General features: G+C 40.9%; 1 protein-coding gene across 3 annotated transcripts in view; it reads right to left on the bottom strand.

Annotated features, from left to right (window-relative positions):
* cog3 (component of oligomeric golgi complex 3) overlaps nucleotides 1–17,879 on the bottom strand; it is a 38,132-nt gene that overhangs the window by 17,732 nt on the left and 2,521 nt on the right. Inside the window, exons 2-14 of one of the 3 annotated variants that reach the window (XM_082175984.1) lie at nucleotides 17,721–17,867; nucleotides 14,431–14,492; nucleotides 13,853–14,018; nucleotides 8,189–8,263; nucleotides 8,019–8,111; nucleotides 7,818–7,943; nucleotides 7,658–7,738; nucleotides 7,188–7,231; nucleotides 6,945–7,071; nucleotides 5,146–5,237; nucleotides 4,618–4,757; nucleotides 1,593–1,753; nucleotides 1,398–1,503 (exon numbers count right to left, since the gene is read on the bottom strand). In XM_082175984.1, coding sequence (XP_082032110.1) covers nucleotides 1,398–1,503; nucleotides 1,593–1,753; nucleotides 4,618–4,757; nucleotides 5,146–5,237; nucleotides 6,945–7,071; nucleotides 7,188–7,231; nucleotides 7,658–7,738; nucleotides 7,818–7,943; nucleotides 8,019–8,111; nucleotides 8,189–8,263; nucleotides 13,853–14,018; nucleotides 14,431–14,492; nucleotides 17,721–17,867 — 1,420 coding nt within the window. Of the gene's footprint in view, nucleotides 1–1,397; nucleotides 1,504–1,592; nucleotides 1,754–4,617; nucleotides 4,758–5,145; nucleotides 5,238–6,944; nucleotides 7,072–7,187; nucleotides 7,232–7,657; nucleotides 7,739–7,817; nucleotides 7,944–8,018; nucleotides 8,112–8,188; nucleotides 8,264–13,852; nucleotides 14,019–14,430; nucleotides 14,493–17,092; nucleotides 17,144–17,621; nucleotides 17,683–17,720; nucleotides 17,868–17,879 lie in introns of those variants that run through there. The other 2 variants (XM_082175985.1, XM_082175986.1) reach the window with 2 other exon arrangements.

Below are 17,879 nucleotides of genomic sequence, written 5' to 3'. Positions count from 1 at the left end.
TCGCTCACACACGCACGCTCACTCACGCACGCTCACTCACACACGCTCACTCACACACGCTCACTCACACTCACTCTCACACACTCACTCTCACACACTCACTCTCACACACTCACTCTCACACACTCACTCTCACACACTCACTCTCACACACTCACTCTCACACACTCACTCTCACACACTCACTCTCACACACTCACTCTCACACACTCACTCACTCTCACACACTCACTCTCACACACTCACTCTCACACACTCACTCTCACACACTCACTCTCACACACTCACTCTCACACACTCACTCTCACACACTCACTCTCACACACTCACTCTCACACACTCACTCTCACACACTCACTCTCACACACTCACTCTCACACACTCACTCTCACACACTCACTCTCACACACTCACTCTCACACACTCACTCTCACACACTCACTCTCACACACTCACTCACTCTCACACACTCACTCTCACACACTCACTCTCACACGCTCTCTCTCTCTATTGGCTAAAAAACTATTGCGAAATGACAGTGCTTCCATTGACCGATCTTATGCGACTTAAACTTTTTTTTTTTTTTTTTGCCATAAGTAAAATCATTCCAAATACCATGGCAACGGACGTTGGTAGGTTTATGTACTATATCCCAGCCACTGCACTAGCCATTATTAATGGAAGGAGATGTATGTGTGTTTTCCAAGCATTAATGGTGAGGAACGACCATTTTACATCCTGGCCAAATTTGCCCCTTGGCCTCTGTCGATCATGGCCTCCTAATCATCCCCATATACTGATTGGCTTCATCACTGTCTCCTCTCCACCAGTGAGCTGGTGTGTGGTGAGCGTACTGGTGCAATATGGCTGCCGTCGCATCATCCAAGTGGATGCTGCACATTGGTGGTGGTTGAGGAGATTCCCCCCTTCTATGTGAAGCGCTTTGAGGTCTCAGAAAAAGCGCTATATAAATGTAACATTTTTTTTTTTTTTTTTTTTTTGAGGTTTAGAATCCCTTATTCCTGTAATTCTTTCGGCTAATATGAATTTAATAAAGAACTCTGTCTCGTATTCTGTCCAAATACACCGCGTCGTCTACGTCAGCTGACCTGCAAATGCGCAAAAACTGTTACCATTGCAGTTTTGCGAAATATTTCTTTTTCGAATTGCCTGGAAAAAAAACCCATGCGAGCAGAAAAACTTTATTGCAATAAATGGGAGTTTTTGCGAAATTGACGTGTTTCCATTGGGCGTATTTCCAATTCGCAATTTCAATTTGCACAATTTGAAGGGTAATGGAAACGCGGGTAGTCTCACTCTCACTCTCACTCTCACACACACACTCTCACACTCACACTCACTCTCACACACACACTCACACACACACACTCACACACCAGTGCCGATGAGCTTTCTGTGATCCTCTTCCAGCTGAACGTCAGAGAATGAGCTTGAGCTCGAGCTCAGCTTCATCTGCTCCTCTTTCAGACTCTGAGCGATTTTCTACAACAGAAACAGCAGATGAGAATTCACTGATCAAACCTTCTGAATGATAAAAACACTGATGCTCTTCAAGTGATCTTCCAGCTCACCTCCATCATCTGCAGTTTGTCGGGATAGGCCAGGTCTCCCGGAGCAGGATTGTACCCAAGGATGTCGGTCTGGATGTAGATGTGTGTTCTGTAGACCAATCGCTCCTGCACGTCCTCCAGCATCTGCTTCACTAGCGCATCAAACGCTGACAGCTGGACCACTGAGACAAACCAACCAATCACAGCTCAGTTTACAAACAAACCAATTCATTTAAGATGCTCACTACCGTTCAGAAGTTTGGGGTCCGTATTTTTCCAAGTCAAGTCAAGTCAAGTCACCTTTATATAGCGCTTTTAACAATATAGATTGTTTCAAAGCAGCTTTATGCTGCGTTCACACCGGACGCGAATAGCGCGTCAAATTCGCGCCTGCCGCGTCTAGTTTGACGCTTGACCACTCTGTGTTAATTCGCGTGTCTAACGCGCGTAAAAACAAGTTTGAAGCGAAATTTACGCGCGTCAGAGGTGAAAGTTTTGGCGGCCATCTTTTTTAGATGTTTATCGAGCATTAGCGTTAGCATTAATCGAGAGAGTCACCGCTCGTATATGCTCTGGAGAGCAGAAACAGCTGCGTAGGGGACATCGTCGCTGTACTCGGGTCCACCAGACCCTCCGGAGGGTTTCAGGAGTTTCACAATTTGCTCCAGGAGCTAGGTTTGGTGGACCTAACGGTGAGGACGCTGACGAGGACAGCGTAGGCCGTATAAGGCCTCGGCCTCGAGTGGTCGCTGCCTGTCTAGCCCGCGCTCTACAGCCCGGCGCGAGGTTCACCCTCGCCCGCACCCACCTAATCTGTCATTTATTTTTGTTTTGATAATAAATGGAGTCAGCCTCCAAAAGTGAAACCTGTCCTGTGATTTTTGTTTTTATACACTAAATTGTGTTTGTTGTCTTTACATTAGAATAATTATGTTTCATATAATCTAGAATAGATATGGAATAAATAGCATTCAATACAAAATGAGTATCTCTCATATATTGAAATCGAGTTTTTATGTGAAAGATTTGCTTTGTTGTGCATTTTAGTCATATTACAAAATAATTTATTGAGGCCAAACATAAAATAACATTATAAACTGTCACTTCACCACGTGACAGCAGCAAGCAGGCTCCTGATTGGTTAACGCGGCGCGAATTGACGCAGAAGTTCAGATTTTTCAACTCGGGCGGCAGACGCGAATTCGCATCAAACCCGTGAATGCACAAATAGCACTAATAAAATCATTCGCGCGGAACGCGCTTAACGCGCCAGACGCTCAATTCGCGCGAACTTGACGCGCGAATGAGGCATATTCGCGTCTACCGCGCCGCGCTCTACGCCTCATTCGCACCGCAGGAATTTTTTACGCGCGTAACGCGTCTTTGCATTGACTTAACATTGAAATCACTCGCGCCTGACGCGCTATTCGCGTCCGGTGTGAACGCACCATTACAGTGATAATAGGAAATTAAAGTAACAGAGATTGTAAAATAAAGTTATTGTCCAGATAAAGTTAGTTTTGATTGATTCACTTTCGTTGCAACGATCATTAGTTATTAACTTAGCGGCCGCTAACACGACACCGTTTTAACAGAAAACAGAAAACTATTTTCTGGCCGTTCATTTGCATGACAACGGTATTTTTTATAAAAATTTTTTATATTTTATAACACATACAGTACATGACTACATCTATACATGTAGTCATACAAAACTTTCGTTTTGAGATTTACAAAACATTTAAAATCTCTGTAACAATGATAGTGCCCCCATTATGTGATTTTAAAGGTGCCTAATTTTGTTTTGGTTTCTCCTACAAAAGGTTTTCATGTCTGAAACGATCAAGGATTCAGTCTCTCTAATCCCCGCCTCTCTGAGAGCTGCTCTGCTGTGATTGGTCAGAAAGCAAACGCTCATTATCATATCTGAATCTCAGCTCTTGATCACAGTGATACGAACAGGAACGATGGCGTGGATTTTACCGTATAAATCTCAGAAAACAGCGTCTTCGACACGAACAACACGAGCCAAACTTTCCCAGTCTCAGATACACTACAGTGTTTGAGGGCGGGGCTAAGAGACAGCCAATCAGACCAGAGATTGGCATTATGCTAATTAGTCACAAACCTATACAGGTTCAGCAGGAAGTGAGACTGAATTACTGACGACTCGTTTCAGTTCAGAATCACTTCTTTCTTTTGGGAGAAATACTGCGTCTCAATGTCCATTCTATTCATCCTAAATAGTATGTGAGATTAAAATAAGTGGGTCCCAAACCATAGTATGTTGAAAAGAGTATGCCAGAAATCTATTATTTCCGGTGGATTTTCGAAGTGTGGATCCGTGCTCACTATAACAGCTAATATTACCCACAACGCATTGCACTTTGGAGGAGGATCCAGTTCAGAACTACAGGCACGAGTAAAAAGTGTTTCAGAAAACTACAAACCTGGCAGATGTGCACGACTGACGGTTAAGTAGAGAGGTTTAGATAAAGGGGTTTGAGTGACTAATAATCAACATTTAAGCTGATTAAAATATTATATGTACGGTTCTCCATGTTCTATTTCATCTGCAACAACAATGCCAACTTTTATAAAGATCCGTTTGGCCATTAACTTTTAAATGCATCATTATGCATGAATATGAGGAGAGTCTCTGCATGAAAGACCCGCGACTGCAGATTTATCTTTGACAAGATGATTGACAGGTCAGTTTACAGTGACACTAAGTGACAGAGAGCAACCGTTAATGACACAATTGTATGACGTGATAGTTTGTCCCAAAGCTTGTCTACCCTTCTGCTACACACTCAAAAGTATCTAGTACATACTTCTAGGGCGTAGTATAAGAGACGCAGCAAAAACTCCATTCATCTGCACTTTGATCTTTCAGATCTTTTATATTCACAAACAGCTCTGATAGAGAATATCCCAAAATAGGGGCACTTTTAGGGGAAATTGTCAGCAAAGTAGGTTAATAGTTAATTTCCGCCCCTGGTGTTGAGTATTAGGATCCTTAGTTAAATAGACAAAGCTTCTGTACCGTTGTTTTGCACGTGATCCTCCAGCATCTCGTTCTTCAGAATCCCACAGAGCTCAGACAGCGTCTCCAGATGCACCACATGTATGATCAGAGGCCTCAACACGTCATACAGGGACAGGCACAGTTTCTCCAGGAGCTCACTGAGTGTGTTCACAACAACAGCATTTATATGAAAGGGAATCTATAGCATTATAAACAGGGTTTGAAATTAACACCCGTCAAATGCGGGTATAATCAACTGTGGCGAGTAACGCTGTCAAATCTCTAGCCAATATGGCATGTCACTTATTATGTTTACTCACTTTGCCGTGAGTCATCATGATATATTAAATACAGCGTATTGCGTAGACTCTGCTCATATCTGGCTTACTTGAACACACACACGTCACTACGCAACACATAACGGCACACTTGTTCATTTGAGTTGAAGCAATAGCGACATGTACAGACAATAATTCCGGGTCAGAACAATACAACAGTATTCATGTTTGGATGATTCCTTGAACCTGACGAGTGTCTGGTACTCACTCCAGTTTGGACGAGGGTTTGGAGAAGAACTCATTGTAAAGCTGGTGTTCATCTTGACAAACGTGGACCATGAACGCACAGCCACTGCGCACCTGAAACATCAACAACTCCAATCACCAGCTGAACATTATCAGTAATGAGCTAATATCATTAGGAATCACATTGTCTTTGATGTGCTAAGATACAGCGTCCCAATATCCCATGTAACTTTCAGTCAAGAGCGAACACAAAAGCAAAACTGGTCATTCTGAACTTCCACAACTTCAGACAAATGTAAAACTCAGGGAAGACAAAACAAAACAAAATACAAGATGCAGCGATTAACAGGGCCAAGCACAAAAAAGGCATGATAAGTAATGCAAGCATGGCTGGGCGCAATTTTACATTATTTTAGCCAAAACGGGTGAAAATGATCAAATCAATTGTAATATAATTAAACGCTTATGACTTTTGACCAATAGGTGGTGTTGAAACCAAATTGATGTCATGTGGTCAGTGTGAAGAAACAATGACACACACAAAGTTTGGTGTTAATATGAGTTTTAGAATCAGCTTTGCATCATGCCATCAATTTCGATGATGTGTTCGAAAACGTTTTGGTCTATCAAAAAGTCTGAATCTGATCTGAGCCAATTTTGGTGAAAATTGGACCAACGTTCATTGGAAGGAGTTCAAAAAAGTATGTTTGCAAAGACATTCAAAATATTGGACAGCAATTTTGACCAAATATGACAATTGTTATGATTGTCCTCGGTACAACTTAAAGTTTAATTAAAATAAGCAAAATTTATCAAAAACATTAGCATGTTTTGAAATTTCATTATAATTTGATCACATGGTGACGCTGTCTCTAAACTTTTTGAGTACCTTCAGGGCATGGTGCCAAAGACACATACGAGTTTCGTAACAATATGCTAACGAGTTCCAAAAATACAGCATTTTATGACAATTCTACATGGGCTACGCCCTAAATTGGACGACATGAAAAAACTGGCTATCATATGCCTCAGTATGCTGCACTGTAATATCAATACCAATTTTTTGTATATCTCCTGACCAGTAGGTGGCGCTGTGCAAAAACTCTGCAAGTAGCCTCAGGTCATGCTTGTGACGACACGTACCAATATTTGTTTCAATACACTAGAGCGTTGCGGAGATTCAGCCTTGCATCCATTTCAAGGTTCAAGTCTTTTATTGTCATTCCAAACACATTTGTATATGAAGGAACTAAACTAAGTACTAAGGTCCCAGTCAAAACACAAGATGAAAACATTAACCAATAAAAATTTGAAACTAGAGTGTATGACTAAGCAGCTTAGTCAATAAATAGCAATAAAAAGCTAATTTTAACGTGCTCTACGTCTTCGAGATATAGCTTTGCATCCTCAAATCCTCTCGCGTGTTATTCGAGAACGGTTGGGTCCATCAAAAAGCTTTAACGTAACTTTTTGCAAACACAAATTTTTGTCCAAATTAGACTAACCGTCAAGAGCGAGTTAAAAAAGTAGGTGTTCATTGCGTAAAATTACGTCATATGGTGCAATCGAATCATCCTGATTATCATAAACATAAGTGCAAATTCGGACACTTGTGGCACTAGAGGGAATGAGTTGGAGACTCCAAATTTGCTGTAGTTAATATTCAGACTGTTCTCTATCTTTGTGCCAAATTTCATAATTTTCCTGCAAGCGCTTCTATGGGCTGCCATGAACTCGATCGTAAGGAGGAGGAGGAGGAAGAAGAACACTATAACTAACGATGATTTTATCCTAAAGAGAGGCAGAAGCTGATTCGCTCACCAGAGCGCAGTGATCCTTGTTGTTCTGGCCGGTGAGGTCCGTGATGGTGGAGTTTATACTGGGACTGAGCAGAAGTTCTCTCTGGTCTAGATAACACTGGTGAATCTCATCCAAGAGCTGCTGATACCTGACAGAGAAGAGGTATTCCTCATTACACGGCATTGGTGGAAGAACGATGATCCAAACTTTCCTACATTACTCATTGCTGAAGGTTGAACCAGTGAACCAAAAACATTCTCTTACTCTGGGATTATTTCAGACCGCTGTTCGACTTGCTCAATGAGCCTCTGAAACAAAGACACAAAATAATATATACAGTCACACCAAAAATGATTCAGACACCATTTGAGACAGTTTTTTCCTCCATATTGAGTCATAAAAGGCTGATGCATCAAAAATAATACTTTTGGGGGGGGGGATTAAAAGGTTTAATAAACTATTCCATTTCCAAAAAAGACTTATTGCACATGCAGGGTTAAACGGGCCGAATTAGGGTTAGGGTTAGATCTGGTGGGGGGTTAGGGTTAGATCTGGTGGGGGGTTAGGGTTAGATCTGGTGGGGGGTTAGGGTTAGATCTGGTGGGGGGTTAGGGTTAGATCTGGTGGGGGGTTAGGGTTAGATCTGGTGGGGGGTTAGTGTTAGGTTTAGATCTGGTGGGGGGTTAGGGTGGGTTAGGTCTGGTGTCAAGCGAACGGTTAGACTCAAGACTTACTCGAACTTTAGGAGCCGCCGCTCTGAACTTCACATAGTAGAGCGTGAAAGCGTTGTCTGCGTTCGGAGCGCCCAGCGGGTCCTGTCAATCAACAAACACAGATAATTATACAGTCCGCTGAGATATAATAACCAGCTGGGCTTCACTATAGCAAACGCACTCTTTTGGTCAGCTGACTGGTGAGGTTCTGCATGGTGTTGACAGTGTGGCTCTTGATGAGATACATGGCTTTGGACAGGCACTGCTTGAATTTGCTGAGATACACTGGGTAATCTTTGAAATTTGGCTGAAAGAATGAGGAATAGATTATACACATGTTTGAAACTCATGCTTGATAGATTCTATTGGATGCTTTGCTTACATGTGATGAAACATATTCAATGCATTCATCTAATTTGGAGAGCATCGGGATGAATCCCTCGCTGTTCACCGATAACGTTGTGGAGTTGAGTTTCTACAGGAAGAGAGTCGATTAATAGATGACGAACACATGACGAACACACTTTGGAAACGGCAGCGAGGCATTATTACCGTGTTTATGTTTTCCAGTTCATTAAAGTATGAGAGTTTCTCCTGGATGCTCTCGGCGAGATCCACCAGCTCTGACTGTAGATGACGAAGAGAGAAGTTTAATACACCTGTGTGAACGCCTCTATGATCACACACACACACACTCGCTACAACCTCTGGAAATCATAACCATCAGTTAATGTTTCTGAAAGAGTCTCTCCTGCTCATCAAAGCTGTGTTTATATGATAAAAAATACAGTAAAACAGTGAAATATTATTCCAGTGTAAATCAGCTGTTTTCTATGTGAATATATAGTAAAGTGTAATTAGGGCCCGAGCACCGATGGTGTGAGGACCCTCTTGGAATTGCTCTGTTTATTAGGGCCCGAGCACCGATGGTGTGAGGACCCTCTTGGAATTGCTCTGTTTATTATTATTATTCTTCTCCGCATTTAATCGCATTTTTGAGGGCCTAAACATGCTCGAAAACTCACGAAACTTTGCACACGCGTCAGAACTGGCGAAAATTTACATCTGATATAGGTTTCAGAATTGGGCGGGGCAAAATGGCTCGATAGCGCCACCTATAAAAGTTCAACGGAGTGCGCCTCCCGCTATGTTCCACGTACGTTTACGAAATTCGGTACATACATGTAAGGACCTAATACCTACAAAAAAGTCTCTTGGAGCGTAGCCCTAAACACAACAGGAAGTCAGCCATTTTCAACTTCCTCTCAGATTTTTGTGCAGTTTTTGCCATTTTCATGCCTCGTACTTTAACGAACTCCTCCTACAGTTTTAATCTGATCATCTTCAAATTTGGTGAGTGTAATCTTAAGGCCTTTGCGACGTTAAATTGCGAAGATCTTGAGTTTTCGTCGAAGGGCGGGTCCTCGGCGGCCTGACAAATTTCGATGTTTCGCCATGAAACAGGAAGTTGCTGAAACTCAGGCATGGAATGTTCAATCTGCCCCAAACTTCACACGTTTGATAAGTGTTCTGTCCTGAACACACGACCATGCTCATATTCAGTTACAGTCATAGCGCCACCTGCTGGCAACAGGAAGTGACATGTTTAACACTGTTGTGAACTCCTGATAACATATAAAAAAGTGCCAGCAAGTGCTAAGCATGCTAACAACATACTAGACACATGCTAAAACATGCTAGCAAACACTTAGCTAATTGCTAAAGCATGCTATTACTGCAATTAAATAGGAATTTGCTGTAACTCAGGCACGGAATGTCCAATCTGCCCCAAACGTCACACGTTTGATAAGAGTCATGGCCTGAACACATCTACATGAGAATATTCAGTTATAGTAATAGCGCCACCTACTGGTAACAGGAAGTGTCATGTTTAACACGTTGATGCCGTTCTAGCAACATGTTAAAAATGCCATTGACTTCTAAACATGCTAGAAACATGTTAAAACATGCTAGCAAAACTTAGCTAACTGCTAAAGCATGTTAATTCAATGAAACAGGATGTTGTTGTTACTCAAGAAGGCAATGTCCAATCTGCGCCAAACTTCACACTTTTGATAAGCGTTCTGTCCTGAACACATGACCATGCTCATATTCAGTTACAGTCATAGCGCCACCTGCTGGCAACAGGAAGTGACATGTTAAACACTGTTGTGGACTCCTAATAACATATAAAAAAGTTCCAGCATGTGCTAAACATGCTAACAACATACTAGAAACATGTCAAAACATGCTAGCAAACACTTAGCTTAGTGCTAAAGCATGCTAATACTGCAATTAAATAGGAATTTGCTGTAACACAGGCACGGAATGTCCAGTCTGCCCCAAACTTCACACGTTTGATAAGAGTCATGGCCTGAACACATCTACATGAGAATATTCAGTTATAGTAATAGCGCCACCTACTGGTAACAGGAAGTGTCATGTTTAACACGTTAATGCCGTTCTAGCAACATGTTAAAAATACCATTGACTTCTAAACATGCTAGAAACATGTTAAAACATGCTAGCAATACTAAGCTAAGTGCTAAAGCATGCTAATATAATGAAACAGGATGTTGTTGTTACTCAAGAAGGCAATGTCCAATCTGCGCCAAACGTCACACTTTTGATAAGCGTTCTGTCTTGAACACATGACAATGCTCATATTCAGTTACAGTCAAAGCGCCACCTGCTGGCAACAGGAAGTGACATGTTAAACACTGTTGTGGATTCCTAATAACATATAAAAAAGTGCCAGCAAGTGCTAAACATGCTAACAACATTCTAGAAACATGTTAAAACATGCTAGCAACACATAGCTAAGTTCTAAAGCATGTTAGAAATGCTAAAGGAAGTTGTTGTAACTCAAACATACAATATCCAATATGCCCCAAACTTCACATACTTCATAAAAGTCCTGCACTGAACACATCTACAAAGCAATATTCAGATATATAACCCCACCTACTGCCAACAGAAACTGAACTGGTTAACACAGTAATGCAGTACTAACTACATACCTATTGTGTACTAAGCATGCTAAAAACATACTAAACATGCTAGCAACTACTATATACTGTATACCTCCTTAAATGCACATTGCCCAACCATGCTCTGTCTTCCTAAAGCCAACGAGTGACGATGGCACGGGTGCGAGGGCCCTTTCATCGCTGCTTGCAGCTTTAATTATTATTATTATTATTATTCTTCTCCGCATTTAATCACATTTTTGAGGGCCTAAACATGCTCGAAAACTCACGAAACTTTGCACACGCGTCAGAACTGGCGAAAATTTACATCTGATATAGGTTTCAGAATTGGGCGGGGCAAAATGGCTCGATAGCGCCACCTATAAAAGTTCAACGGAGTGCGCCTCCCGCTATGTTCCACGTACGTTTACGAAATTCGGTACATACATGTAAGGACCTAATACCTACAAAAAAGTCTCTTGGAGCGTAGCCCTAAACACAACAGGAAGTCAGCCATTTTCAACTTCCTCTCAGATTTTTGTGCAGTTTTTGCCATTTTCATGCCTCGTACTTTAACGAACTCCTCCTACAGTTTTAATCTGATCATCTTCAAATTTGGTGAGTGTAATCTTAAGGCCTTTGCGACGTTAAATTGCGAAGATCTTGAGTTTTCGTCGAAGGGCGGGTCCTCGGTGGCCTGACAAATTTCGATGTTTCGCCATGAAACAGGAAGTTGCTGAAACTCAGGCATGGAATGTCCAATCTGCCCCAAACTTCACACGTTTGATAAGCGTTCTGTCCTGAACACATGACCATGCTCGTATTCAGTTACAGTCATAGCGCCACCTGCTGGCAACAGGAAGTGACATGTTTAACACTGTTGTGAACTCCTGATAACATATAAAAAAGTGCCAGCAAGTGCTAAACATGCTAACAACATACTAGACACATGCTAAAACATGCTAGCAAACACTTAGCTAATTGCTAAAGCATGCTATTACTGCAATTAAATAGGAATTTGCTGTAACTCAGGCACGGAATGTCCAATCTGCCCCAAACGTCACACGTTTGATAAGAGTCATGGCCTGAACACATCTACATGAGAATATTCAGTTATAGTAATAGCGCCACCTACTGGTAACAGGAAGTGTCATGTTTAACACGTTGATGCCGTTCTAGCAACATGTTAAAAATGCCATTGACTTCTAAACATGCTAGAAACATGTTAAAACATGCTAGCAAAACTTAGCTAAGTGCTAAAGCATGTTAATTCAATGAAACAGGATGTTGTTGTTATTCAAGAAGGCAATGTCCAATCTGCGCCAAACTTCACACTTTTGATAAGCGTTCTGTCCTGAACACATGACCATGCTCATATTCAGTTACAGTCATAGCGCCACCTGCTGGCAACAGGAAGTGACATGTTAAACACTGTTGTGGACTCCTAATAACATATAAAAAAGTTCCAGCATGTGCCAAACATGCTAACAACATACTAGAAACATGTTAAAACATGCTAGCAAACACTTAGCTTAGTGCTAAAGCATGCTAATACTGCAATTAAATAGGAATTTGCTGAAACACAGGCACGGAATGTCCAGTCTGCCCCAAACGTCACACGTTTGATAAGAGTCATGGCCTGAACACATCTACATGAGAATATTCAGTTATAGTAATAGCGCCACCTACTGGTAAAAGGAAGTGTCATGTTTAACACGTTGATGCCGTTCTAGCAACATGTTAAAAATGCCATTGACTTCTAAACATGCTAGAAACATGTTAAAACATGCTAGCAAAACTTAGCTAAGTGCTAAAGCATGTTAATTCAATGAAACAGGATGTTGTTGTTACTCAAGAAGGCAATGTCCAATCTGCGCCAAACTTCACTCTTTTGATAAGCGTTCTGTCCTGAACACATGACCATGCTCATATTCAGTTACAGTCATAGCGCCACCTGCTGGCAACAGGAAGTGACATGTTAAACACTGTTGTGGACTCCTAATAACATATAAAAAAGTTCCAGCATGTGCTAAACATGCTAACAACATACTAGAAACATGTTAAAACATGCTAGCAAACACTTAGCTTAGTGCTAAAGCATGCTAATACTGCAATTAATTAGGAATTTGCTGTAACACAGGCACGGAATGTCCAGTCTGCCCCAAACTTCACACGTTTGATAAGAGTCATGGCCTGAACACATCTACATGAGAATATTCAGTTATAGTAATAGCGCCACCTACTGGTAACAGGAAGTGTCATGTTTAACACGTTGATGCCGTTCTAGCAACATGTTAAAAATACCATTGACTTCTAAACATGCTAGAAACATGTTAAAACATGCTAGCAATACTAAGCTAAGTGCTAAAGCATGCTAATATAATGAAACAGGATGTTGTTGTTACTCAAGAAGGCAATGTCCAATCTGCGCCAAACTTCACACTTTTGATAAGCGTTCTGTCTTGAACACATGACAATGCTCATATTCAGTTACAGTCAAAGCGCCACCTGCTGGCAACAGGAAGTGACATGTTAAACACTGTTGTGGACTCCTAATAACATATAAAAAAAATGCCAGTAGGTGCTTAACATCCTACCAACATACTAGAAACATGCTAAAACATACTAGTAAACACTATAAGTACTAAACCATACTATTACTACAATTAAATATGAATTTGCTGTAACTCAAACATACAATATCCAATCTGCCCCAAACTTCACATACTTGATAAAAGTCCTGCACTGAACACATCTACAAAGCAATATTCAGATATATAACCCCACCTACTGCCAACAGAAACTGAACTGGTTAACACAGTAATGCAGTACTAACCACATACCTATTGTGTACTAAGCATGCTAAAAACATACTAAACATGCTAGCAACTACTATATACTGTATACCTCCTTAAATGCACATTGCCCAACCATGCTCTGTCTTCCTAAAGCCAACGAGTGACGATGGCACGGGTGCGAGGGCCCTTTCATCGCTGCTTGCAGCTTTAATTTATTCCTGTGATCCAAGCTGAATTTTCAGCATCATTACTCCAGTCTTCAGTGTCACATGATCCTTCACAAATCAGTATAATATGAGGATTTGATGATCAAGAAACATTTATGATTATTATATGATTATAAACACAGCCTTGAGCAGAAGAGACTCTTCTTCACACACGTCTGAGCGGTGTGTGTGTGTGTGTGTGTGTGTTGATGTGAGCTTGAGATTGAGGAGATCTCTTCAGACCTGCTCCTTCAGGAGTTGTTCACAGGCCTCGTGAAGCGTTCCAGTTTTGTTGGACACGAAGAGATACTGCTTCTGCAGAGAGTCCAGGTGCTCCAGCGCCGCGTTCACGTCGCTCAGGATCGCATCGCACTGCTCCTGATACCCGTTCAACACATCTCGGGTCCTCCTGTGGAGGCAAGACCCATCGTACTCGAGTCAAGTCACCTTTAACTTCACATTCAAGGACTTTCCAGGTCCAATACCCTCAAAATCAAGGACTTAATGTGGGGACACGTTTAGTTTCTGCCTATTTTTGGTATAAATAATCAGATCAGTTCAGTTCTCATTTAATGGTGTCAATAATATTATTGAATATTAAACGTCCCCAACTACGGTAAGCTACTGATCCAACATCAGCTTTTAGTGTAACTGCTCATATATGCTCACAATCATTTAAGAAATAGTTAAAAGAAGAAAGTAAAGTCAGGACTAACTGTGAACTATAACAATGACAATGTTAACTTTAACCATTCCTCCTGATAATGTAAAACTGACGTGTGCACAGTGAGAACTGGGAGAGATCGGACAGGAACACACACCTGTACTTACTGGCTTCATCTTGATCCATCTGAACCTGCAGCTTCGAGAACCAGGAGAAAAACTGACGGACAGATGATGTCATTAGTCATGTGATGATGATGTCATTCATCATTTGTGCAATGAAACAACACACACAAAAACACAAGAGTCTGTGAACGCTTTCATTCATCGAGAGTGAAGAGTGTAATATTTAATTATTATTCATTTTATCATATTATTTATGTAACTTAATATTATTATTTTACTTATTTTAAATGTATTTATTTATTTTTTCAATTATATTTATTTATTTCATAAAAAAAAAAAAAAAAAATATATATATATATATTTACTGTATAATATACTAAGAGATTAACAACATACTCCTCCTGCCATTTATAATATGTATAATATTCACATTATGTGAGTTTTATGTACATCAGTGTCCAAAAGTGATGTCCAGAGGGGATGTGTTTTAATGAATCTACAAGTTTGATTAACCCATCAAAATATGAGGAAAATATTAGATTTTTTTTTTTTAAGTAGGCCAATGTTAAATATGAGGGAATAACAAACCCTAAACTTGGTTAAATATTTAATCTGACAAAATTATTATTCAAACTTCAGCACTGATTGTACAGCACTAATAAAAGTGCGTATGTACAGTTACAGGTTTTATTTTACTATGCAAACACTGACTACATCATAATCAGTTATTAAAGGTGCATTAAGCAAGATTCTGAGTTTTTGCAGAACTATGCCCCCTCTGGCGGCAAGTGAAACTGCAGCCAGAGATGTGCACGCTCATGGACCACACGCACGCTTGCATGAGCACGAGCTGTTCATAACCAAAGGAGCATCAGCCGCAAATCTTTTGTTTACAGTCATAATGTCTTCAGAGGTAATAAAGTTATAAATCTGCAAGTCATTTTAAATATGTGAAAGGAAAGGCAATTGAGTAAATTACACACTTATGTGTGAGGGAAAAACGGGGGTAGTAGAAAACTTCGTTTTTTATTTCCATCTATCTCCATGTTGAACTGTGTTATGTGTTTACTGTATCCACTTATGATTGTATTATTATGGAAACACGTTCATGAACAATATAAGTTGTTACTTTGTAAAAGCTCAAAGCACAGTCGGTCAAAAAAGTACACTCAATTGTCTCAAAGTAATAAACAATTAAATGGCACTATGACGTTACCATAAAAGCCAAACAGGCTAATCCGCCGAAGAGTGGCGGGGGTTTAGCCTGTTTTATTGATCTGCTAAGTAGCATATTCCAATAGCAATACATCCTAATTAAGCAGTAATTTGCTCAAAATTTGTGTCTATTTATCTAACTTAGGCTATATATCAGCATTTTATATCACACTCAAGATATTTGAACTGTTTTAATCGAATAGCAAATCATTAAACTACATGTAGTGCAGATTTATTTAGTAGATATTTTGCCAGGGACAATACACACTGATGAACATTTATGTGAAATGTGTCAATACTTTTCAACTGCTGTCCCTATGTTTACTCTCGTCTTATTCCGACGCCTGTCTGAGTCCAATTTTGCCCTTTTGGTTGCACTAGAGACAAGTTTTCTTTTTTTTATCTTGCGTGGAGTTTGCGTTGGTGTTTGAAATGAACTACAAGCCGGTCTCTTACAATCCATCTTCTACGGAGAATGCCGGCGAATACACAAACCTGCCAGACATAGCCAGGTGAGCGTGCCGTGAACGCGCATGACGTCACGCCCAGTCTAAAATTCCGGCCCGAATCCCTCTTATTTATTTTACTTTACAAGATTATAGAGACAATCTCAGTGATCAGAGAAGGGCTCATTCAGCCCATCAGGCAATTGTTTAAGCATGTATGGGTTAGAAAACGGGTATTTTTAACATGAAAAGTTGCTTAATGCACCTTTAATATTTGGTTGGTTCTCTCTTGTTTTTGCATGTGTTCATCATCTCTTTGTATGACAGTCTGGACAAAAATGATTCGTCATGTTTCATTGCGTTATTATCACTAATAAAACAATCGACTCCAATCACAACTACACAATATGTCTACAAAATCTATAATAATATTTGAATGAAGCATGAGGATGACTGGGCTGGATATCACTTTTGAACACTACTGTACATTACACTTAAAGTCTCTGCAGAATGTCTAATACTTTAACTGGAACTGGACTTTATACGTGACCCTGATCACAAACCCAGTCACATGTCACACGGGTTAATCTGTGGCAATAGACAACAATACACTGTATGGGTCAAAATTATCGATTTCTTCTTTTATGGCAAAAATCATTAGGATATTAAGTAAAGATCATGAAGATATTTTGTACATTTCCAACCATAAATATATAAAACATTTATTTGTGTGAGTGAATGCAGGACAATCACCAACATAAATGAACAACTTTAAAGGAGATTTTCTCAATGTTTTGATTTTTTGCTCCCTCAGATCCCAGATTTTCTAATAGAAGTATCTCAACCAAATATTGTCCTTATTATAATAGCTTATTTATTCAGCTCTCAGATGATGTATAAATCTCAATTTCTAAAATTTGACCCTTGTGAGTGGTTTTGTGGTCCAGGGTCACATTGTGCATGAAATAACATCAGTCAGTGGTGTGTGTCAGTGGTGTGTGTCAGTGGTGTGTGTGTGTGTGTGTGTCAGAACCTGTTGAGCCGTCTGGATGGTGTGGTTCTCCAGCATCTGTCAGTGGTGTGTGTGTGTGTGTGTGTGTGTGTGTGTGTGTGTGTGTGTGTGTGTGTCAGTACCTGTTGAGCCGTCTGGATGGTGTGGTTCTCCAGCATCTGTCAGTGGTGTGTGTGTCAGTGGTGTGTGTCAGTAGTGTGTGTGTGTGTGTCAGTGGTGTGTGTCAGTGGTGTGTGTGTGTGTGTGTGTGTGTCAGAACCTGTTGAGCCGTCTGGATGGTGTGGTTCTCCAGCATCTGTCAGTGGTGTGTGTGTCAGTGGTGTGTGTCAGTAGTGTGTGTGTGTGTGTCAGTGGTGTGTGTGTCAGTGGTGTGCGTCAGTAGTGTGTGTGTGTGTCAGAACCTGTTGAGCCGTCTGGATGGTGTGGTTCTCCAGCATCTGTCAGTGGTGTGTGTGTCAGTGGTGTGTGTCAGTAGTGTGTGTGTGTGTCAGTGGTGTGTGTCAGTGGTGTGTGTGTGTGTGTGTGTGTGTGTGTGTGTGTGTGTGAGTACCTGTTGAGCCGTCTGGATGGTGTGGTTCTCCAGCTCCAGCATCTGTCAGTGGTGTGTGTGTGTGTGTGTGTGTGTGTGTGTGTGTGTGTGTGTCAGTACCTGTTGAGCCGTCTGGATGGTGTGGTTCTCCAGCTCCAGCATCTGGAAGCCCTGCAGAAGAGCTTCTTCGGTGGACTCGGGGAGAGTGGCTGAGAAACACGAGCGCAGAGAGCGAGACGTCAGGCCGCAGATGTCCTCGATCGGCAGCTGAGGAAACAT

The sequence above is a fragment of the Leuciscus leuciscus genome, assembly GCF_965113295.1.
Source record: "Leuciscus leuciscus genome assembly, chromosome: 7".
NCBI lineage: Eukaryota > Metazoa > Chordata > Actinopteri > Cypriniformes > Leuciscidae > Leuciscus > Leuciscus leuciscus.
The sequence above is the reverse complement of the archived record's forward strand: the minus strand, read 5'-3'. Positions and strand labels throughout refer to the sequence as shown.